We start from the raw sequence: 23,136 nt of genomic DNA on the forward strand, positions 1-23,136 counted from the left end.
AGATATCTGTACTTCATCCTATTTTGTACTCATGTACATTCAAACGTGCAAATGCACACATTGATTCTTATTTCCTAAAATCTGTTATTTTGCTATCTAGCAGTTCATATTACATCAAAATTCTTGAACACAAACATTTATAATGCAGTAAAGAAACCAGTAAAAGTAATTATTTCTCCAGTTCTCCCCTTGAGAAATAATTAGCAGTGAAAGTACCCTAATTCTCTGATTCATATTTCAAAATATGCAATGATGAGGAGAAAAATGTAATCAGCATTTAAATTAGTTTAAGTCAAGAATGTTAACTTCTAGAAAACTAAGCCACATCATTTAGCTTCTCTAGATTTCTAGTGGAATTAAGTTCTTTATCTTTCAGAGATGAGCTAGTATTTTTGTAGCTTCAGAGAACTGTTAATCACATTCAGAAGGTCCTCAGATCACTCCCACAAAGTAATTTAAGAGTTTTGGTTAACTTTTGGAACAGAATGAGCTGTAAAATATATAAGGTTATACTTTATATAAAATATAAAAATAAACAAATCTTGTTTTTATTTTTTTAGTGAAAAGTTGGAAGATTGTTCACGAAAGCTAATAAAAGAAAATGGATTAAATGCAGGCCTGGCATTTCCTACTGGGTGTTCTCTCAATAACTGTGCTGCCCATTATACTCCCAATGCAGGTGACACAACAGTATTACAGTATGATGATATCTGTAAGATAGACTTTGGGACACATATAAGTGGTGAGTCCTTGCAAATAATTTCCACTCCACCCTCTTTCTGCAAAACTAGTCTTATCTCTGTTGAATGGGGTTATAGTTACTGAGCTCCCAACATTTTTTCTTGATGCTTCACTTTTCAGTAGAGCTGTATTGAAGCAGATTTTGAGATTTGCTTTAAAGCATCCTACTAAAGGGAGTATAATGAAAACCTTCAGATAACTGAAGTTTATCCTTTGTATCAGGGCATGAAAAATATAATGTTATATTTCTTTAGGTCATTATTTCAGACCCCATTTATTCATTTAATAAGAAACATTTACTTAGAGCCTTTAAGTTTACCAACCTTTATATACTTGTTAGCATTTCTAAATCCACCCTGCCCCCATGCCTGTTAGGTAAGTACCTTTTTATCTCACTTAACAGGTGAGAAAGCAAAGCTTAAATTGAGTACTTACCTGAGCTTTTACTAAATTGAAGAAGCTGGACTGATGGTCAGCATCCTGTGGACCTACACATATTCTTTGCCTGCATTGCTATTTCTTAGGTTCCCCAGGCTTTTCTCATTTGATTTGTTTCTGTTTATATTTTTGCATAACTGCCTCAGTGAATACTGAATTAGTGCTCTCTTGAAGTAGTAGATACTACCCCTGGAATTTTTTCATTCTAAAAACTTTATTGTACTTTTTCCCCTTTAGCTATGAATGCTATTTGGGTACTTGGAGTGCTGCTTTTTTTAAGCCCATCATTTTATTTTCCTGTTAATTAGCAATTCCTGATAATCAATAGAGTAGGTACTATAAAGGGGATAAATTGACTAGCTGATAAATAAACTTAAGAATTTTTTTTTTCAGGTAGGATTATTGACTGTGCTTTTACTGTCACTTTTAATCCCAAATATGATACATTATTAAAAGCTGTAAAAGATGCCACTAACACTGGAATAAAGGTATGTGAACCATAAGTGCCATTTCATTCAACACATTGTGAAGCACATTATAAGTTGTTTAAGCTCTTTCAGTTATGTGAAACTAGTTCACTGCCCTTCGGGTTTTAAGTGGATAATTATAACGTATTAAAGGCGTTTATAGAGGAAGTTGTAATGTACAAAGCAGTTTTTCTAATTGTCCCTTATTTTAACTTGCTGTGAAATTCTGCGCTTTGAGTAACAGGATACATTATTACATCCTTAGTGTGCTGGAATTGATGTCCGTCTGTGTGATGTTGGTGAGGCCATCCAAGAAGTTATGGAATCCTATGAGGTTGAAATAGATGGCAAGACATATCAAGGTACGTTCTTTAAAAATGTATCTTACTGAAACATGTATGACCTTTACACAATGAATTTTTAAAAAATAGTGTTGAGTGCTTTCTTTGGGTCAGCTGCTTTATCTTTATCTCCTGGGAATATAAAGAGGGGAAATGGGGAAGTGACCTGCTCAAGATAGGAGGAGTATATGGTCACTAGTGGGAACTGTTGCCACTCATCTCTGGTAGCGATAGAAGACACCTGAGGCTTTGGCCAAAGTGCAGACTAATTTTTCTGTGACTAGTCATATCAAGGCCCAGAGAGACACCAGAAGTTCTTTCTGTTGATGACTCCCAATTTTTTTTTTAAGTTGAATACAAAATTTAGAGGCCAGTTTATTCTTTGTCCTTCCTTTAATCTTTATTCCCTTTGCCTCCTGCTCTTTCCCAGCCACTGCCTTAGGTACACAGTCCCAGAGTCACCTGTGCTTTTTTAGTGCTGTTCATCAGTGTCTATCCGACCACTCCCAGCATCTATCTGACCACTCTTCAGCCACCGTTCTACTGCCTAGTCTGTGCTCATTGTTCCCTCTAACTCCTGTCCTAATAACTTGCTTAGAGAATATTTCCTACATTTCCTTTAGTGATATCCTGTCTCTTCCTTTATAGTCCTTTGAGTGGCATCTGTCCTACTTCCTTGCTTTTCAGTAAATTCATATCAGTGAGCATTCTTTACATTACACTCACAGACTACTGTGTTTCTACCAAGTACAAAAGTGGTTCTTTCTTTGAGACCAATCAAAAACACATTTAAATAAAAAAGATTTTCTTAAAAAAGTTTTTATACAAAAATACATTTAAATAAAATAACCTAACATATAACCAAGTTACACAGAAGAAACAGAGCACAGGGATATCCATTTTCATATTTTATAGGTTTTTGATAACAGCAGGCTACTTCTGGGACCAGTATCTAAAAACATAACTTTCCAGATTAGAAATATCATGTATATTTCTAATCCTGTTTACATTGGTATAAATAAAAAAACTCTTAAGGCTGTTCACACTTGGAGGGGAGGTGGTATGAGATAATAAAGAAAATGTGCTTTGGCGTTGAGGTCAGGCAGGACTATCTGTGAGCATAGATAAATCCTATAACCTTGAAGAACATAAGGTTTGTTTTTTTTTAATTACTATAAGATTAATGATAAGGTTTTTGTTTTGTTTTGTTTAGAAGTGCAGATTTTATGACAGTGCCTGAAATTTATTAGTATCTAACAATTATTTGACACTTCCCATCCCAGTTTTGGGATTGGTGCCACAACAAATAATGCATAGTCAAGTCCCTCTCAAATCCTTTTCTTTCTGTTATCTCCTAATTCTATGGGATCTTCCTTTCAGCGTATACGAAGTGACAGTTTGACTTAATGGTTCTATTATTTCAGCACCCCTTCTCTTATATTAGTTTCTGTATTGATTCGGGTTCTTAGTTTAAGGTGATAGAATTCATTTTTACTAGTTTGAGCAGAAAGATGATAGACAAATCATTACATTGGGAGTTGAAGAAATAGACTACAGGCAGTTCCCAAAAACAATATGACAGAGCTGGGCCATTAAGGGAGGGATTTTTTTTTTTTAAATTTACCTTGAACAGGAAGATAATAGAATTGGAAAGTTACTTTTACAGTTATTGGTCCCAGAATTAGCCTGCCACTGTCAAAATCTGTATAGTAACCAAAATAGATAACCCTGTTTCCTGCTGCTTCTGTGTAACTTGGTTATATGTTAGGTTTTTGTTTTTGTTTCTGTTTTAATTTAAATGTATTTTTGAGCCCTGGCTGGTGTAGCTTGGTGGATTGAGTGCTGGCCTGCGGAACAAAAGGTCAGGGCACATGCCTGGGTTGCGGGCCAGGTCCCCAGATGGGGGTGTATGTTTCTTTCCTTATTTTCTCCTTCTCTTTCTTTCTCTCTAAAAATAAATTTTAAAAAATTTAAGTGTGTTTTTGATTGCCCTGAGGGGTCAGTTTGTCAGCTCTTAGAGAAATAGTAATGCTGACTGAATTTTAAATACATTTAGTTTATCATACATATGTAAGAAGAAATTTTTTTTGAAGAGCTAATTGAGGGTTTTATCTTTCTGTACCACCCCCTAAATTTGTAATATACTTGTCATTGTTATATTGTTGCAGATTTATAAAAGCCTTGCTACCTAATTTTGCCCTAGAAGAAAAGTAGCTCGTACTGAGGATTTCTAGTACTGTAGAGCTGGATTTTTAAAACCTTTTTTATTGTGGAGTATAATAAACACTGAAAATACAATATAAAACTTCAAGTACACAATTATTGAAGTGATACCACCTCACCTCTCAAGAAATAGAATATTGCCTGCATTTCAGAAGCCCCAATTCCGTATCGCCCTTCTCAGTGACAGCAGCCTTCCTTTAATAGACCAGTGTCTTGAATACTGAATATCTATATTTGCTTATACCATGTACTATCTAATCACACATCCCTAAACAGTAATATGATTATGCCTAATGTTGAAATATAAATGTGCATGTATACATATGTATTTCGTGTTATATATGGAATTGCACAGTATGTATATCATTGTGCCTCCTTTTGCGCATTTTTTCTGTAGGTTTTATTCAGTTGTTCATTACCCCTAAATTTGTTTTTGTTGCTGAGTTGTGTTCCATCATGTGAACATACCGCAATTTGTTTATTCTGTCACTCATCTCAGGACCTTAGGATTGTTTAGATTCTCTTTTTTAATGTTTGAAATGTTGATGTTACAGTAAAATTTAAGGTTTTATAATACTATCATTTTCACCCAGAATACTGATTTTTATATTTTTAGTCCATAACCATAAAAATGTATGTAATCATTGTACATACGGCATTTTGTAGTGTTTTTATTGATTAACAGTACCTTCTTAGATGAACCCCATTATGTCCTCATCGCACTATTTATTTTTCTTAAGATCTTATTTAATTTTAGAGAGAGGGGAAGGGAGAGAGAGAAACATCAGTAGGTTGCCTGGCATGCACCCAGCCAGGACTGGTCCTGCAGCCCAGGCATGTGCCCTGACGGGGAGTCCAACTAGAGACCTTTCACTTTGCAGGATGATGCTCACCCAGCTGAGCCACGCCAGTCAGGGCCACATAGTTTATCCTTTTTCCATGGTCTCCTCTTACTCCCTTTAGTTTTCAATTAATAACATTGTAATAAATATCTTTTTATATTATGCTGGTTTTCAGTTTGTATTTTAACTAACTTAATGTGAGGTTATTTAGTAGAGCCATATTTTGTTTTTAAATAAGCGCTTGAACTAAAGTTGTGCTTCCTGAGACTCTGCATAACTATTTTTTTCCTTTTATATCAGTCAAACCAATCCGTAATCTAAATGGACATTCAATTGGGCCGTATAGAATACATGCTGGCAAAACAGTGCCCATTGTGAAAGGAGGAGAGGCAACAAGAATGGAGGTCTGTATGTTCTTTGTGAAGCATTTTGATTTTTTTTCCCAAGCAGAAGTTAATGATGCTTGAGTGCATAGTATGTTGAACAAAATCAACTTGCCACCCATGCTCACTTTGACAGGGATTGGGCCATGTGAGTGTGCAAATTTTGTCTTGTTGGATCAGGGCTCAAATCAGCTGTGGCAATTGGGTATGGCAAAGGATTGTTTTATTCAACACTTAGTGAATATTTACTGAGCATCATGGATGTGCCAGTCTCTTCAGTAGGCACTAAGAATATAGTAGTGAACAAAACAAAATTACCTACATTCTAATGGGACACAGAAAGACCAAAAAGTATTAAAGAGGCAAAAAGCAGGGTGGGGTAGAAGGACTACCAGCGGTATTTCATGTAGTTTCTTACCTGAAGTAGCGAATACCTCAAGCTGAAGTTATGGTCGTTTTGATTAGTTCTGAATTTTTCTTATCTCCCCACTCTAATACATTTTTTAGGAAGGAGAAGTGTATGCCATTGAAACCTTCGGTAGCACAGGAAAAGGCGTTGTTCATGATGATATGGAATGTTCACATTATATGAAAAATTTTGATGTTGGACATGTGCCAATAAGGTGAGAGTCTTATTTCTCTATGACTAGTGAGTTTCTTTTTCCAGTTATGAGCATTTTCTTTAAGTGTGACAAATAGCCAGTGGTAAATACACAGTTCTGTAGCCTAACAGTAAGGTCTGTGCATTTCTGTAATATAGCAAAGAAACTGGCCTGTTAGAAATTTAAACTGAGCCCTGACCGGTGTGGCCTGGTTGGGTGTCGTCTTACAGAGTAAAGAGTCATGGGTTCAATTCCTGGTAAGGGCACAAATAAACTCTTCAAAACTTTTTTTAACTGAAATGAAAATGATATGTTTTCTTTGGATCCAGTTTCTAATAATAATTTCAGAGATTCTCATTTTGTGGCATTTCTTGATTTTTGTTACATTTGGTAAACTTTATATTTTTATTTACTTTTTAAGAAATTCTTTTGGGGTAGGTGGTTGAAAGCTGTATTTACACCTACATTACATGCAGGTTTTTCAGCTTGATGTACAAAAAAGGAAATTCTCACCATAATGTTGGTAAGACTATACCCAACAATACACAATTTCACACATGCATAGACACAAACATGTTAAGATAGCCTGCAGCTGTCTTCCTATTCAGATGTGTTACTGTACATTCTGGCTCTTGTAAATTGAAACAAGCAAAAAAAAGTTGTTGAACTTTAGTTACTTAAAGCCACAGCTACTGTTTTTTTCCTTAATGGGGGAAATGAATTTAGGTAATTCTTTAGCTAACTATTAATCTTGGATTTTCCTCTCTTAGGCTTCCAAGATCAAAACACTTGTTAAATGTCATCAATGAAAACTTTGGCACCCTTGCCTTCTGCCGGAGATGGCTGGATCGCTTGGGAGAAAGTAAATACCTGATGGCTCTGAAGAATCTGTGTGACTTGGGCATTGTAGATCCATATCCACCATTATGTGACATTAAAGGATCGTATACAGCACAGTTTGAACATACCATACTGTTGCGTCCAACGTGTAAAGAAGTTGTCAGCAGAGGAGATGACTATTAAACTTAGTCCAAAGCCACCATAACGTCTTTTATTTTATAAGCTTTGTGGGAATACGTTATACCTGAATTAATTTTGCAATATGTCTGTTTAACAGTGGACCTATGTAATACTTTTATTCATGTTTTAAAAGGAAGGAATTTGATCAAAGGCAAACCATCTAATGTAATTAACCACCAAAAAAGCTTTCAGGACTTTAAAATGTCAACTGTTTTTCTCCTGTGTAGAAAATGCTCAAATGTTCAAATTAGGAATGACTTAAACATTTTGTTTTGAACACCTAATAGATGCTTTTCAAATATTTATATTGCCATATTCTTATTTGAATGCTTTGAATGACAACATCCAATTCTGCACCTATACCTTCTGGTAATGCTTTTTAACCTTCCTGGAATCCATTTTCTAAAAAATAAAGACATTTTCAGATCTGAGAGCTATCTTTCAATGTCTGTGGTTATAATTTTTTTGCACAGGGAATAACAACTTAATGTAGGAAAATGTAGAGCCTTTTATATGGTTGTAGACTTCTACACTGAAACTTTTTTTTCCTGACATAGTGGCCAAATCATATCTATACATATATAAAGTGGGAGGAGAGCTTCATAAATTAATATACTGCTTAGGAATATTTTGTTTCTCTTTTTAGGACCATATTAGTCCTTGTCTTTCATTTTTCCCTCCCATTGGAAAGATCTATTTGAAATATGACTTAGTAGGAACATGGTACCAACTTGAAACCTTCATTTAGTAAAATCTCAACATTTAGATAATTTGTACAGTGATATATTTATCAGGAAGTGTTCAGCTTGCTCAGTAAACCAAAAAGGCATTTGAAACCACAAAACAGGAAAACTTAACCATGATTGGGCCTTGTTCTAGTTAGGACAAGGTTGTGAAAACTAGTTAGAACAGCTAGTGAAAACACGTTGTTTTCATTAGCTGCCCCTGACTGGTTTGGATTCATAACGTCATGGGTAATATTTCAGGAAGTGAGGTTACAGTGACTCATGATAGCAGCTAAGTGCATAAGTTGAATGTAAGATGCTTAATACTTGAACTGAACCCCACTACCAGTTCTTAAAGGAATTGCTTAAATTCTATGTAAATGATTTTTGGGGAATGTTGCGACATAATTTCAAAAGTTATGTATCAAGGTAAAGTCATAATTTGTATGTTTAGCACAGTAACATTTTTTTTGCCTCTGGGATGCTGTTTTGTATTTTAATGTTTTTCTCATAGGAAGAGAAACCTGATTTCTGTACTTAGATCATTTTTTACACATTAAAGTGGCTTTCAGAATTGGAACTATAAATGAATGTTATCTTGTGGGATAAGCACTCTAGTTTAGCGATATGAGCCATGTTTACTTACGGTGCTAATGTTCAGTAACTACCTTTGAATAAGTTCCCTCTTTTCTGTATGTGCCAGTGGCAGAGCTCACCCATGCGTTCCTGGACACATTAGAGGGCTTGGGCCCTTCACCTAGTTCTTCTGTAGTTTTGAGTGCATACCATTTTGATGTGCTTTGGTTTAATAAAGTTATCTTGATTTCCAAGCTCAATAATTTTAGAACTGACCCCATGAGTGACAAATTTTAGAGCTTTGTAAGACTTCTTTAGCAGTAGTGATCTCAAACTGGTCATGAGATCCAAGTTCCCTTCCCAGGTAACTGTTGGGAGCAATGCCATCATTTGTGTGCCCCTGGAATGGCCGGGAAAGCTGTCACCTGAGAAAAAATTGTATTGTTTATCTACTAGTCATGTATCTTTTGAAATAATTTTGTCATGTTTATAATGATGTACCTTACTGGTAAATAATTCCTAGTTTGAATGTTTAACAATAGTGCCTTTAGTAAATTATTTTATAACCAAAACATGTTGTTTTTTGTTAGATCAATGTAGCAGAATGTGGAAGTCCACATTGAGATATACAGTAAGAAATCTAAGTTTCTGTGCATTGTCTAGGTTTTAGTTTTATTGTAATAGGCTTTATTTTTTTTAGATATGATGTAGGTTAGCGAAATTGAGCAAGAGTTACACATATTCCCTTGACCTCACACATACAGCCTCTGGTGTAGGTTTTAGTTTTAAGGGATTGAAAAGGGCTAAGCCACGTCCTTTCTCATCAATATTACATTGAAATAAATACTGAAATAAGCAACTATACCATTATAAATAACAGCTTCCAGAGTTGTTTTTAAAATATCCCGCTAAAATTAGGTGTTAAAATGTATAGCAGTTAACCAAGCCCTGAGATTAAGGAAGACTATATTCACGTATCTTGACCACGTAAATATTTAATGAGGTATAATTACATTAACAGTTGAGGTAACAACTTGCATAGATACTTAATGAATGATTTTAAACCTTAGCCATTTAACAAGTTGTATTTTTGGCAAAAATAATTTGTCTGTACAGTGGTAAATTCTCACTGCACTTCACAACTGGCTGCCCTAGATGAGGTGCTCTCTGAAATTTAGAAAAATTTGCTAATAGAGGTCCTTTTCAAGCTTATACTTACAAATACTAGTGGAGAACTGTATTTAACAGGATACTACCATTAAGATTTCAACCTGCAAAAAAAACTCAAGAAAAAAAATGATCCAGTGTTAATCACTGGAGATCATGTGAGATCTTACACAGCTGATTAACATCTGTTAGTGGGTTCTTCTCTTTCTGAAATAAAAGTTAGCAGCAGTAGGATTTTTAGAGAGATCTAGAAAGATTATTAGGGAAGAACAGAGTCATCCTGTATTTTTAACAAAAGTGCAAGGTAAGATAAATGTCAGGGCCCAGAGTTTGAGTATCTAAAGAGGCTCCTGGTATTCACATAATCCTAGCAGGAGTGAGAAATCAGGCTTTAGTTACTTAGAAAAATGAGATGCACATTGCTCAGCTGACGATTTTTTTAAAATCCTGAGGATGTATTTAGTTTGAGAGAGAGGAACATCAATCGGTGCCTCCCGTGTGTGCCGAGAGGACTGAGTCCACAACCTTTTGGCGCACAGGGTGACGCTCCAACCAACCAAGGGAGCAATCTGACCAGGGTCCATCTGCCAATTTTGGACAGTTATTGTTCTCTGACCTGTAACTTTTTTTGCTTCAAGGGTTATTTTTATTCCTTTAAGGATCTCAAGATATGATACAAAGGTTTAAGAGATGCAATGTTTAGTCATAAAAAACTCGTATCCAAGTTAAATTATGTAACATACTGTTTGGTAAATTCAAATTTTTGATATGACTGCTTTATTTGAATCAGGACAAATATATTTGCCACCAGACAAACCATCATGAGTCCAAGCCATCATTGTTTTCATGCCCATAGTAATGAAGTCATTTAACACACTATAAAGCTGTCATTTTCCTTTGTATAGTTTGACTATGCCAAATGAGGAACAATTATTAAGAATAAATTCTTGAACAAATAAAATTTCATTAACAACATCTTCTGAGTCCAGTAACACAAAGCCTCAGAAATATCAATGAGTGTGATTGATGAGTAGATGATCCCTTGATATTTCTCTTTGAGAGTAGTAGTTTAACTTCCTTCAAGGGGCAAAGGTAACTTCAATATACAAATGGCCTGAAAGAAATTACTTTTGCAGGGTAAAATTGTTAGTGAAGAAAGTGTCTAATTTTCCATCGAATAAGAATTTGTATAGAAAATAGCTGCAAAAGATAAGAAATTATAAAACGATGCTACCTGAACTTCAGTACAAGATTGCACAAATCCATGATCTGAGCCAATTAAAACTAAATGTAAAAGAGGTAACACCAGTGTGAGGTAAATACTAAAAATTTAAAAACTCCTAAGTACTTGAAAAAGTTGTTACCTACTGTAACTGATAAACATATATTTATGTTTCATCTCTGTAAAATGGTATAGTTAGAAAATGTATACACATAGTATGCACTGGTTCAGTAAGTAAAAAATAAAGACGAAGCTCAAAATTTTAAGTCAGCCCTTTGAGAAAATAAAATATATATATAAATTGCAAGAAGCCCCACTGTCTTTGGATCAGCTAAGCATTTCATTAGAGGTATCAGCTTCTTCGGTAGGAGGGAGGATACCAGACAGGAGTTCTGGAGGCAAGAGTTTAGCATGTCCATTCTCAGTCACTTGCTGGGTATAAAACAAAATATAAGCTTGGGCCTTGCATACTTCATCCATAGTGCACATGCTTAGCTTGGAATCATTGCAGTGTACCCAGAACCCTAGAGTGAAGCACAAAAATACACTTTAAGTTTATAAAGGGATGTTGGAAATTTCTAGTAGAAATTAAAATATGGATTGAAGCAACAGTTTCAGTGAGAGTTAACATTTTTTGAAGTTTCTTTTTCAATTATAGTTGACATACATTATAAGTTTCAGGTGTACAACATAGTGATTAGACATTTATATACCTTACAAAATGATACCAGGGTAAATCTAGTGCCCATGTGGCACCATACACAATTATTACAATATTATTGACTATTTCCTATTATTGGCTATACTTTACAGCCCTGTGACAATTTGTATAACTGGCAATTTGTACTCCATAATCTTTCATCTTTTTCATCCACTCCCCCCCCGCACCTGTATCCTATGTGGGAGATAGCAATTTGTTCTCCGTATCTGAGTGTGTTTTGTCCATTTGTTTTTTAGATCCCATATATAATGGTGTAAGTGAAATCATATTGCACTTGTCTTTCTTTTCTGACTTCCTTTAGCATAATACTGTCTAGGTCTATCTGTTGTGTTCTTTTTTATGGCTGTGTAATATTCCATCATATTTATGTACATCTTATCCATTCATCCATCAATGGAAACCTAGATTGAGTTAAGCTATTTTTGAAGAGAAAGTATTTGCCTAGCCAATTGACTTCTTTTAATGATACAACTTGGGCTGTATTTACTCCAGAATTAGCTGCCTTTATCCTAGAAGTAACTTGAAGTTCCTGATTAGTTCACTTGACAGTACCTTTAATTTTTGGTATAATCTTACCAGTTAATGCTTTTACTGCTCATCATACTACAAAGCAAATAGTGTCCAACTTACTTTTGGTACTTCACTGTTCAACTACCTTCCTGGATTAACTGGGCTTTTTGTCCACACCTCTTTTCCTTTATATGTGTGTGTGTGTTGCAGGAAGAAATGGGCATGGGGCGGGGAGCTCATTCTTTGTTTTACAGTAGGTCAGGAAAGGCAATATAAAATGCGAAGTCTAAATTCAATCACTTTTGACCATGGAGGCAGTAAATTCAAGTGAGTTTTATAACCTGAACTCAAAGTTTGTTCCAAATGTCTATGATCCCTCAGTTTATTACATGCTCTGTTCTTCAGCAAAAAATAAGTGCATTCAACCAGTAAGCAGAGTATCTGCTCTTGGAAATGTGTCTTTAAGAAAAAATATCACACTCCTTCTGACATATAATTAATGAGATCATCCTATTATCCCATCCCTATAGCTCAGAAGTCCTATTTCTGCATAGACCTTCAGTATGTTCTATAAGCCATAATGCAGAAACATTCTTCTTGAAAGAAAACAAGAGGTCAAATGGCTTTGTTTATGATAATTTAGCAGCCAATTTAGCCTAAACTCCAGCTGCCAAGTCTAACCCAAAGTAAAGTACTTTCCCCCCATCTATACCTCCTTCAGAGTTATAGCAGTAGGCAGTGTAGTGTCCTGAGCCAAATTCTTTCCCATGGTGCATTACTACAGCAGATAAGTCATAGATAAAACATTCTGGTCTGAGGGATTTCATGAACTCCCTGCAGCAGTAGGGCTCCATGTTTAAAATTTCTTTAAAGTCAACATGAACACCAATCTTCTCGCGGATATTACGTCCTGACCATCTGTGAATAAACCAGGGTAAAATCATTAACTAAACCAAGGGAAAATAACCAGGTACTAGGTTCAGATAGTTAAAAAAACAAACAAAAAACCCATCTGAATATGGAATACAAAGAATAATATATAATAAATAATATAAGCATAAAATTATTTCAATGCTAAAGTTGGTTCAATGCTAAATGAAAGAATTTAGCCCGAGCCAGGTAGCCCAAGAGGTTAGAGCATCATCCTGATGTGCTAAGGTTGAGGGTTTGGCCTCCAGTCAGGGCACATATGAGAAACGACCAATGAATGCATGAATGGTCCTTTCTCCCTCTCTTCCTGTCAAATCAATAAATAAAAGAAATTAAATATATATGTATATATATACACACACACACTATATATATATATAGTGCTTATTTACTAAACAGGCCCATTCAGGTTTTAAAATAAATAAAATAAGTATTTGCCTTCTGTAATTAGATGATATAGGAAGAATTAACTTTCAGAAAAGAAAATTATGGTCCTATGACATTTTCTGCTTTCTAACATAAATTCCAGGTGCCAAAGGGTTTTTAATTTTTTATTGTCACTCAGCATGAGAAGGGTATCTCAGAAGCTGGAATTTGTTCTTGGGAAATACAATCTGGACCTTACTTTGCCAGGTATGGAGAAAAAGCAGAACTAAACTAAATAGGGCACATCTAATTTCATAACATAAAACAAAAATAGGAACTGTGACCCTTCCCTGTGTGTGAGTGAGCATAACTACCCATTAGTAACAAAAGTCAAATGATGCCCCTGTGCTGTCATTTCTCAATGCGGCCATGCTTCTCAGTACTAAGTTGAATGGCAAGCAATTTTCTTTTCATCACATAAGTAGTATGAGCTGGTGCTATGGGGGAAAATAATGTAATAATATATGGTGGTTCTTCCAAGAGATTATAATCCATTTAGGCTGGAATTGAACAGAGAGAGATAAAAGACAAACTTCAATGAAAATGACAGTATTAAAGTACTAAATAAAATATAAAGTTAAGACAATAGCAGAGAAGGGAGAAAGGAATATAGACAGGTTTATGATGGAAAAGTGTGAAAATGGGGTGGGATCAGGGGTGGGAGGTGGGGATGGCTGGGGTGGGGGAAATGGAGACAACTGTACTTGAGCAATAATATAAAATGTGTTTTTTTTAATGTGAAAATGCTTCTTAGTACAATGTTAAAATAGTATGGAGCTAAAGTAAGACTTGCACATTATAGTATCTGCTAGACTGGGAGTCATATCCCAGGCCTTCCTCATGAACTGTATAAGAGATGCTATATCCAATGTACCCTCAACTTTAGTGAAGATGGAGGAGCAAGTCATGAAATAATTGGACCTACTTAACGTGAGACATTCCTGTCATTCTCACTTTACCATAAAATTCAAACCTTATATTATTTAATTATGCTACATAAACACTTGTAAGCCATCTAAATAGAAAATATTCATTCCTATTGATTAATTGAGTACCCAGTTATTTTTCTGCTGAAATACAGTAAAATGACAAAGAACGAGATAACGATTTACCCAGAATTCATAATGGGTTACTTCTGAGGAGAGCGCAAGAGAAAAAGGCTGGGAGGCGTACACAGGGAACTGCTAAACTGTTGGAAATATTCCCTTTCTTATGTTTCTTCAAAGAGTTCCTGTGTGCCAATCCCATTCTCCCTTTTGTCTTTTATTTACCCTATATACTTTATACACTGGCAAATAGTACTTTTTTAATAGATAAAGGAAAAGGAGAAATGTGATCAAAGCAGTGTGAACAAAGTCTGAATTAGACAAGTCGAGGCATGAAGGATTAAAATTGTTTTGGGCAGAAGATAGAAGGAAATGGAGTCAAATAGGTTTATACTAAGGAAAGCTTATAATACCAGATTAAATAGCAATTATGAACAGGAAGTTCTTCAACAGTTTATAGTAGCCAATTAATTATCAGTTTAAGTAACAAAAATTTAAATCCTTTTAATTGTGTCTCACAAAATCTCATATATGTTCTCACCTCCCAATGCTCCTTGACCCTTGTTACCAGAACCTGGAAGACAGTATCAGCCTCCTACCTAACCTTCCGTTTTTGTTCTACTTGATTTTAGGCACAATGGTAGATCTCACCTGACGTTTCACTAAACCATTTGTTGTAGACACCTCCCTATTCCTTCCTCCATATCTTTATTCACGTTGCTCCTCCTTCTGTCTACACTCCATTCATTCACTTAAATATTTTGGGGCATCTACTATGCACAGAAGTTTGGCAGAGGAGAGAAATAACTAAACTATGAATTGCAGCCAGTGGCTTTCGTCATACACTGTATTAACCAACACAGGGTAACGTGGTACTGAGGGTTGGGTGGTGCTACTTCTAAATAGGATGGTCATGGAAGTTCTCTCTGAAGAGAAGGCGCATGAACTGAGACTTGAATGATATAAATCCCTTACGTCATTAGGCTTTGGGAACATTTAGATATTAGCTAACTCCCCCGTCCTAGTCTCGGATTAATCAGTTTGTTTATAGTTTGTGATATTTAGTATTTCTACTTCATCATTATTTCTGGGCATGTCTTAACCATAATCTTCTTGTGAAAAGGATCCTACTTTATACTCCTCAAAGAATACAGAACATTTTAAATTAAAAAGCACTCACATAATGTTCCGACTATACCTATACCTGAGCACAGTCAACAGTGATTACCTCTGGGAAGTGGGACTGCGAAGAATGGTGATTTTACTTTGGGCTTTTATTTTACCTTCTGTACTGTCTGAAATATTTTAAAAATATACCTCGTTAGCTGTTAAAAAATTTAACCACGGTCTCATTGGTTTTCAAAGCATAGCACATAAAGTACTTCTCATTCCTTAACAGTAAGCCCTCAGATTATTTCGTACGTATTGCAACGTACAAAGCCCATGCTTTGATTAAACAAATTTGCCAACTTATTCACCTGACTAAATATATTTTGGAAGTTTGTTTTTGTTTTTAACTGCTTTGAAATTAAACTGCTGTATCTTTGATCAATTGAACCAAATACTCTAAGTTATAGATTTAAAATTTTTTACATCTATAATATGCTGAATATTAAACAATACAAGCAGAAACTTACAAGAAGAATAATATTACTTAGCCAACCAAAATCTGAGGGGGTGTGCTGAATAGCAATGCATTCCACAAGGGAAGCTAATCAACTTAGTTACTGAATATGGTGTCCACGGGTCAAGGCTAGAGACAGTGACAGATTTTCTTCCCCTTAAAATAAAAGGCAGAATAGATGTAAGCCATCTACTAGCCAAGAATATAGTATTAAAATTTAATTAATCAAAAGTTAAGTTCTGAAGCACCGTAAGAATAAGAAATGGTAAGTTACAAGTGTGTAGTCGGTAGGCAACTGATATTACTACTACTACTAACCTGAATCGTTTGAGATGTAGTCTAAGAATTTGAGGTAGGTGGCAAATCATAAGCTGTTTTTGAGCTTCTGTGAGTACAACTGGTTTTGAAGAAAACCTATGCTTTGCTGTGATATCATAGAGAATGAGAATCAAATTTAAGGAAATAAGGAAAAGCTGAGTAAACTTTAAAAATAATTCACACATGCATTATTACTGAAATGTCTACTGTGTTACAGACATTGTACTGTGATAGAAATAAAGACATAGCCGTGCCCTCAAGAAACAAATTACAATTAAAAAAACAAAAAAACAAAAAAACAAAACAGCCCTGGCTGGTGTGGCTCAGTGAACTGAGTACCCACCTGAGAACCAAATGGTCCTGGGTTCAATTCCTAGTCAGTGCACATGCCTGGGTTGCAGGCCAGATCCCCAGTAACCCACACATTGGGGAGTGGGGTGCACGAGAGGCAATCACACATTGATGTTTCTCTCTCTTTCTTTTTTCCTCTCTTTCCCTCTCTAAAAATAGATAAATAAAATCTTTGGGGGAAAAAGCGTCATTAAAAGTGTCATTTAAAAAAAAACAACTTATGAGTTAGTCAAGGTAGACAGACATGTAAACAAGTAAATAATATAATCTTGTAAATAAGGCTGTAATGCTGTAATATTTTTAAATGGATTTGGCTCTGTCAAATAGGAAAAGTTAAACCTCTCCCTAAACAGACTTTAATATACTCTTCCTAAACTCTTAATTTAAAAAAGTTTCACAGTCAGTCCATTGATCGAGGCTAATTAAGATCCTAGAGGGCATGGGTCCTTAAGGAACATCCTCTCCCTACCCCTCCCCACCTGAGGAGGCAGGCATTCACTAGCTCTGCAGCTGTGGCCTCCCTCAGGGTCTTGCTTTTGCTTTTTTAGAACCAGGTCTTACATAAGACCTAGTGGAGCCTAGGATTCATTTTGTTGTCCCCTGTGCTTCTCTAGAGGTCCACCTAGGAATTGCATTCTACAGCCTCCGGCTGGAATACTGGCTAACAAAGTTCACTCTTGATGTCCAGGAGCTGTCCTGCAACTTGTATACCAGCTCTGACTGCAGCCATAGCAACACCTGCTTCTCACATAGGAGGCAGAATCAGTCCACCATAGAACTGTCCTCTACGCCAGCTCCACTTGCCACCAAAAGCCTCCCTTCAAAGTCTGTGCCCCTAAGATCAGGTATCATCCAACTGCTGATGAATGTCCTGGACCGATGTGTACATCATCTCCCGGAACACATGATCCAAGTGTAGCTATACAAGGATGTCCACTCCTTGACTTACAACTTTAATCATTTGCTTTTATGTATTAAAGCAACTTTTTTAGGCCTTTATTTGGTAGGCCCAGCAGATACACATAAACGTGTTATAAAATCATATTCTTCATGCATTCATAATAGTGTTCTACTCCCAGTTTTGATGATGAAAGCATCTAGGACCCCTCACATTTATATCCAAGAAAAAATTCACATCATCATGCAAATCTGATATTTACTTTTTTCTCTAACCATATAAATCTTAGGCTCCTTATTAATAGTTTACATCAGAAGTACTCAGAAAACAATGTTAGTATATGTTGTTTTATAAAATCACCAATTGATGTGATAGTTCTTCAATGCTAGACCATCCAATGTTTCCTTTAAATTACCTTAGAAGGTTAGCATCTAAAGCCCTGGAATCATTTTTTTCAGATGTGAAAATTATGGAGACTACCTGAAAATATAAAAAAATATTAAAAAATGCCATGTACACGTTGATAGAGGAGATGAAGACACCACATAAAGACACAACACATCTGATGTGCTTTTATCCATTTCCCTGAAGGATAATCCTTCCCTTTAACTGAAATGGCTATTTTATCTCCTGGTGTTGGGTGCCTGTACCTACCTCTATTAGAGACAGTACTGTAGTAGATCTTAACTGTCTACCTGTTTCCTCTATTAGTAATGTAAGCACCTTAAATGTGTCTTACCTCTAACCATAGCAACTAGAACAGTTGCTAATATAAAAAAATAGTAGATGTTTTTAAAATAAATCTTTGTTTGTTTTTTTAAATATTTTATTTATTTATCTTTAGAGGGGAAGGGAAGGAGAGAGGGAGAGAAATATCAATGTATGGTTGCCTCTTCTGCATCCCCCGCTAGGAACTGGCCTGCAACCCAGGCATGTGCCCTGACTGGGAATCAAACCACAGTTGTTTGGTTCGCAGGCCCACGCTCAATCCACTGAGCTATACCAGCCAGGGCTAAATCTTTGTTTTTATGAAGCCAATCTCCATAGCAGTAGTTCAGCAATATATTGTTATCTATTACATAGATGTGTACACATGCACACATACACACATGGATTATCTATATCAATGTTTTGGTGGGTAGAAAAAGACTTAAAGCAAACATTTCTCTCAGTACTAAATAATATGCTTTCCTTTTACTATACCTCTTTGAACCACAAAGAATACAGTCAGTTCTAACAGCTTATATAGGAAACATAGTAATTGAAAGAGGAAAGAATAACGACTTGAAAAAGTGAAGAATTCTGCAGGATTTAATGCCAACAAACACTGAAAATAATTGAATATAGACAATACGAAATACAGTTGATGCTTGAACAACATCATCATCTTCCAATTTGTTTCCTATTGGATTAAACCCTCCTTATTTCAATCTCTCAGAGAATGAATATAATAATATGGTTAACTTAAGAAGCTCTGTAATTCTGCCTCACATATTAAATTTAAACTTTTTAATTTTATGAATCTGTTTCCATAACTGCTATGTAAGGAATTTTTCCAGCTTCCTTTCACTTGTGTTTCTCTTTGCTAATCTTAGAAAAGCAAGGAGAATATAGTCTCTACTTACAGTTACACTGGTCACATACGTAAACTTTTCCTTCTAATGCTTCTGCTTCTGTGAATTTGGCCAACATTTCAGTAACCAGGCATGGCTGAGAAGCAGTATCTTTTCCACTGCATTGGTATCTTTCAGGAAAGTCCAGTGACAAGTCCCAGAAAGGTTCTATAGTGTTTGACTTGTTGTCACAGGCAAGACATGTAACCTGCAAATGAAAATATTAGTTTTCAGCTCACAATCCTCCTGTCAAAACATTTACTCCTTTCACTAGAAGTCACTGCAAATGAAAAAAAAACCTCTTCATTTGAAAACGTAATATCAGAATTCTGAATTTAAAAAAAAGAAAAGACCTGGCTGCAAGCCAGGGATTGAGCGCGGGCCTGCAAACCACATGATCGAGGTTCGATTCCCAGTCAGGGCACATGCCTGGGTTGCAGGCCAGTTCCCAGTTCTCAGCAGGGGACACACGCGAGGCAACCATACATTGATATTCTCTCTCTCTCTCCTTCCCTTCCCCTCTAAGATAAATGAATAAAATCTTTAAAAACAACAAAAAAAAAAGCCCTGGCTGGTGTAGCTCAGTGGATTGAGCACAGGCCTGTGAACCAGAGGATCGCAGTTCGATTCCCAGTCAGGGCACATGCCTGGGTTGCAGGCCAGTTCCCGGCAGGGGACACAGGATACATTGTGTGTTCCCAGCAGAGGCAACCATACATTGATATTTCTCTCCTTCTCTCCTTCCCTTCCCCTCTAAAGATAAATAAATAAAATCTTTAAAAAAAAAGATTAAAAAAATATAAATAAAAAAATAAAAGAAAAAAAGAAAAGAATTCTGAATAATTTGCTTTGTATCATTTTTAGGTAATTTTTATTATCATTTTTCTTCCAAACACTGTCATTAAACTAACCATCATACATTGGTGGACTTTAACTACTAGGCATTCAACAAAGCTCCAAGGACTTCTGCCAAATCTGAATTTAGATAAAAAAGCAAACAAACCATGGACTCATTTAATCAGATATACATTGTGTGTGTGTGTGTGTATATATTTATATACTTATATGTATTTAACTTAATGTGCTTAGATCATTAGATTTGTAGTTCTTTGCCCTTTTTCCTTCCTCGTCTTTCACGAATTTTCTTTTCCCAAATCCTATAACCTGTTAACCATGATACAAGTAAAACACTACTAGCATATTTTTATATACAGAGTTTTATATGCAGAGGTATATTACTGAGACAGATTTTGAACCCTTACCAACTGAACTTCAAAAGCTAGAAATAGGACAAATAATGAGGTCATACTCCCACTTAAAGCAAACATCACTACATTAAAATCCTCATCAAAATACAGGTTCCAGTACAAATAATACTCGTTTATTACAAAATCTTTTATTACAAAATCATAAGCATGTAATTCTGTAACATAACAATATCACACTCAAGCACACCATATGACATTTTAGGTGAAATTTTCAAATTAAAACTATAAATTACCACACCCATATTATTACCCTACCAACCACACTTAAGCAGGCATTACTTCTGCCAGACCCTGTATAGGACCCACAAAGAATACGGGCAGTTCCAACAGCTTACAAAGGAAATATAGTAATTGAAAAGGGAACGAATAACAACTTGAAAGGTGAAGAATTAAGCAGGATTTAATGCCAACAAACACTGAAAATAATTGAATATAGACAATACAAAATACAGTTGATGCTTGAACAACATGAGCATCTTCCAATTTGTTTCCTATTGGATTAAACCCTCCTTATTTCAGTCTCTCAGAGAATGAATATAATAATATGGTTAACTCAAGAAGCTCTGTTTCCTAACTTCCCCTCCCCACAAAAAAAAGCTTTCACATGATGGACATAAAAGTATGTCCACTGACTTATAAAACTACCTCCAATGATTTATGAAAGAAACTATAAATAAGTGAACTTTTACATGTTTGTGAAAGTGATCTATTTTGACCTGAAAACAGTATTAGCTCCAACACACTAGATAGACAGAGAATGTACATTTTTTAGGCTTCACTGTACAAAGTCCCTACAATGAAAATGATATTTTAAAACATCCGTACCTGACTAAGAAGTTGTCCATGAAAAATGTTATTCACAACATTCAAAACCTGTTTGATAAGTTTCCTTTGAGAAGTGGGGATGAGATCTAGTAACCTGGTACCAGTTGTCTCTAGTTCATGTTGTACTTTATCCAAAAGTTCGCAAAGAAACTCCTGAGCATCTTGTTGGGCATAACCACGAAAAGCAGGAATTAGTCTCCACACTGAGTGTAGCATAGCAAATGGTGAGACCAAGGTCCACTTTCCAGACCACATGACTTGGAACAAAGTATGCAATTCATGACACAGAGAAATGTATTGTGAACTTGACTCCCTTGGCTGAATAAGTTCCATCTTTCTACTCTTTGATGCTCCACCACTTAGTTTAGATGATAAACTTAGGTGTCTGGAGTGGACAGAGCTTTTAGCTTTTTCTTGGCATCCATTCATTTGATACACTGCATCTGTGACTGGTGGATGCTTATAAGATGATTTTGGCTTTTCATTAGCTGTCACAGCCAGCCATTGGTTCAGATCGAGTGTTAAAAAACATTGTCGAAAAATAAGTAAATGACTCAACACTTGAAGAACAGCATTCATATAGCAAGTATTTCCCAAATTTCTTAACCCTGTTACACCAGGAGTTAAAATTGGCCTTCGTTTAATTGAGGGGTCACTGGGTTCTTTCAATCTTACATCTTCTGAGGTAGCTACCACTTTATCTTTTGCTGGTGATACTGGGGTTTGGAGTGGTTTTTCAACAGGAACTATTTCTACTGTGGACGGAGCTAGACCTTGCAAACGTAGACTCTTTCTTGGGAGCATATTTTCCAGTTCTGCTTTAACTCGATGCTCTAATTCTTGCCGTCTTTTCTTAACTTCTCTTTTTTCTATTTTTCCCCGAAATTGTGCTTCTTGCCTTTTTCTTCCAATGGGTGACTGTTTAAACCAAATTCGAAAAATTTTACCCATCAGGGTCCTTCTCCTGTGCCTAAGAGCAGTATACATTTGATCTTCATTTTGAAGCAGGGATTGGGCGCCATCATGTAAGAAATAAGAATTATTACTTATACCCATAGATCGTAAAACCCTTCCACTACGAGTGGTACAGTGATAATTTTGACTTTTGATTGCACTTAATGCACTTCGTAGTAACTTCAGGTCTCCACTTGCATTATCATTAAGAACATAATCATCACAAAGGTAACAAAAAACATACATATCATTCACCTCTAATGCAACAGGATGACTGCTTTTTTGAAAGTGCTTGAGTGCATGTTCTTCAATATATCTTCCACAGGCAACATGGGGACAGCTAAGGCAAGCCCAAACTGACTCAGTTGTATTGCAGTCCACACAATGCCATTTCTGAGGGTTGAGAATGGAATGGTCTTTCGCAAGCTGCAACTGCCCGATGTGTTTGCACTTATCCATTGTTAACATTTATTTAGTCTAGCTGAGAAACACATAATCCAAATAAGTCTCTGTTCACACGTGAAGCATCTGAAAACTAAGCAGAACACTGTCAATTTTAATAAAATAAAAACAAGAAGCCAGTAGTTTTCTATTTTATAAGTATTTTTCCAAGAATAATCTTATACATTTGTTTCCACTATTTAATTTCTGGGCTGTCATAACTACCATAAGTAGTTCTCACTTTTCCCTCACTGCAGACTTCTCCAATTTCTCATCCACCTTACTGTGAAAGAACATGCACTTCACTTTACTTTCTGAGAGTGTTCCCTCTAAAAACTTTTAAAATTTTCTGCCACCCTCTACTGGTGAAAATGGGTAGTGACCACTTTTCACGGACTAGAATGCGCCAGTTGCCCCGTAGTGTGAGGGCAGTCCAAGATTGGGACTGGCAAGACCAAATGACA

The 23,136-nt window shown here is 35.8% G+C and overlaps 2 protein-coding genes across 4 annotated transcripts in view; one reads left to right on the plus strand and one right to left on the minus strand.

Annotated features, from left to right (window-relative positions):
- The window catches only part of METAP2 (methionyl aminopeptidase 2), a 28,670-nt gene extending 21,175 nt beyond the window's left edge, over positions 1 to 7,495 (plus strand). For both annotated transcript variants that reach the window (XM_037067841.1, XM_037067839.1), the window contains exons 6-11: positions 561 to 742; positions 1,573 to 1,667; positions 1,912 to 2,008; positions 5,353 to 5,456; positions 5,943 to 6,058; positions 6,808 to 7,495. In XM_037067841.1, coding sequence (XP_036923736.1) covers positions 561 to 742; positions 1,573 to 1,667; positions 1,912 to 2,008; positions 5,353 to 5,456; positions 5,943 to 6,058; positions 6,808 to 7,060 — 847 coding nt within the window. In that variant the 3' untranslated portion in view covers positions 7,061 to 7,495. The remainder of the gene's footprint in view (positions 1 to 560; positions 743 to 1,572; positions 1,668 to 1,911; positions 2,009 to 5,352; positions 5,457 to 5,942; positions 6,059 to 6,807) is intronic.
- Positions 7,496 to 9,261: 1,766 nt separating this feature from the next.
- On the minus strand, positions 9,262 to 22,761 carry USP44 (ubiquitin specific peptidase 44). Of its 2 annotated transcripts, XM_037067838.1 has the most exons (5): positions 21,278 to 22,761; positions 19,197 to 19,392; positions 16,323 to 16,428; positions 12,691 to 12,896; positions 9,262 to 11,271 (listed from the first exon to the last, which is right to left on the minus strand). In XM_037067838.1, exons 1-5 carry the CDS (start codon positions 22,697 to 22,699, stop codon positions 11,075 to 11,077), a joined length of 2,127 nt encoding a protein of 708 aa, XP_036923733.1. In that variant the 5' UTR covers positions 22,700 to 22,761; the 3' UTR covers positions 9,262 to 11,074. The 2 variants fall into 2 exon arrangements, with proteins under 2 accessions (XP_036923733.1, XP_036923732.1); XM_037067837.1 differs by lacking the exons at positions 12,691 to 12,896; positions 16,323 to 16,428.
- Between the last annotated feature and the right edge of the window lie 375 nt (positions 22,762 to 23,136).

Source organism: Sturnira hondurensis, unplaced genomic scaffold, assembly GCF_014824575.4.
Source record: "Sturnira hondurensis isolate 20B ecotype Veracruz unplaced genomic scaffold, ASM1482457v3 Scaffold0017436, whole genome shotgun sequence".
In the NCBI taxonomy this organism is placed as follows: domain Eukaryota; kingdom Metazoa; phylum Chordata; class Mammalia; order Chiroptera; family Phyllostomidae; genus Sturnira; species Sturnira hondurensis.

What these genes read in the sequence shown, in the direction of transcription:
- USP44 (XM_037067838.1), bottom strand. Translation starts at nt 22,699, where the DNA reads ATGTTAACAATGGATAAGTGCAAACACATCGGGCAGTTGCAGCTTGCG. An exon ending in CGTATGTGACCAGTGTAACT is followed by an intron (nt 16,429 to 19,196) that starts GTAAGTAGAGAC and finishes ATGATATCACAG; the next exon opens with CAAAGCATAGGTTTTCTTCA. An exon ending in CTGCTATAACTCTGAAGGAG is followed by an intron (nt 11,272 to 12,690) that starts GTATAGATGGGG and finishes GCTTCACTCTAG; the next exon opens with GGTTCTGGGTACACTGCAAT.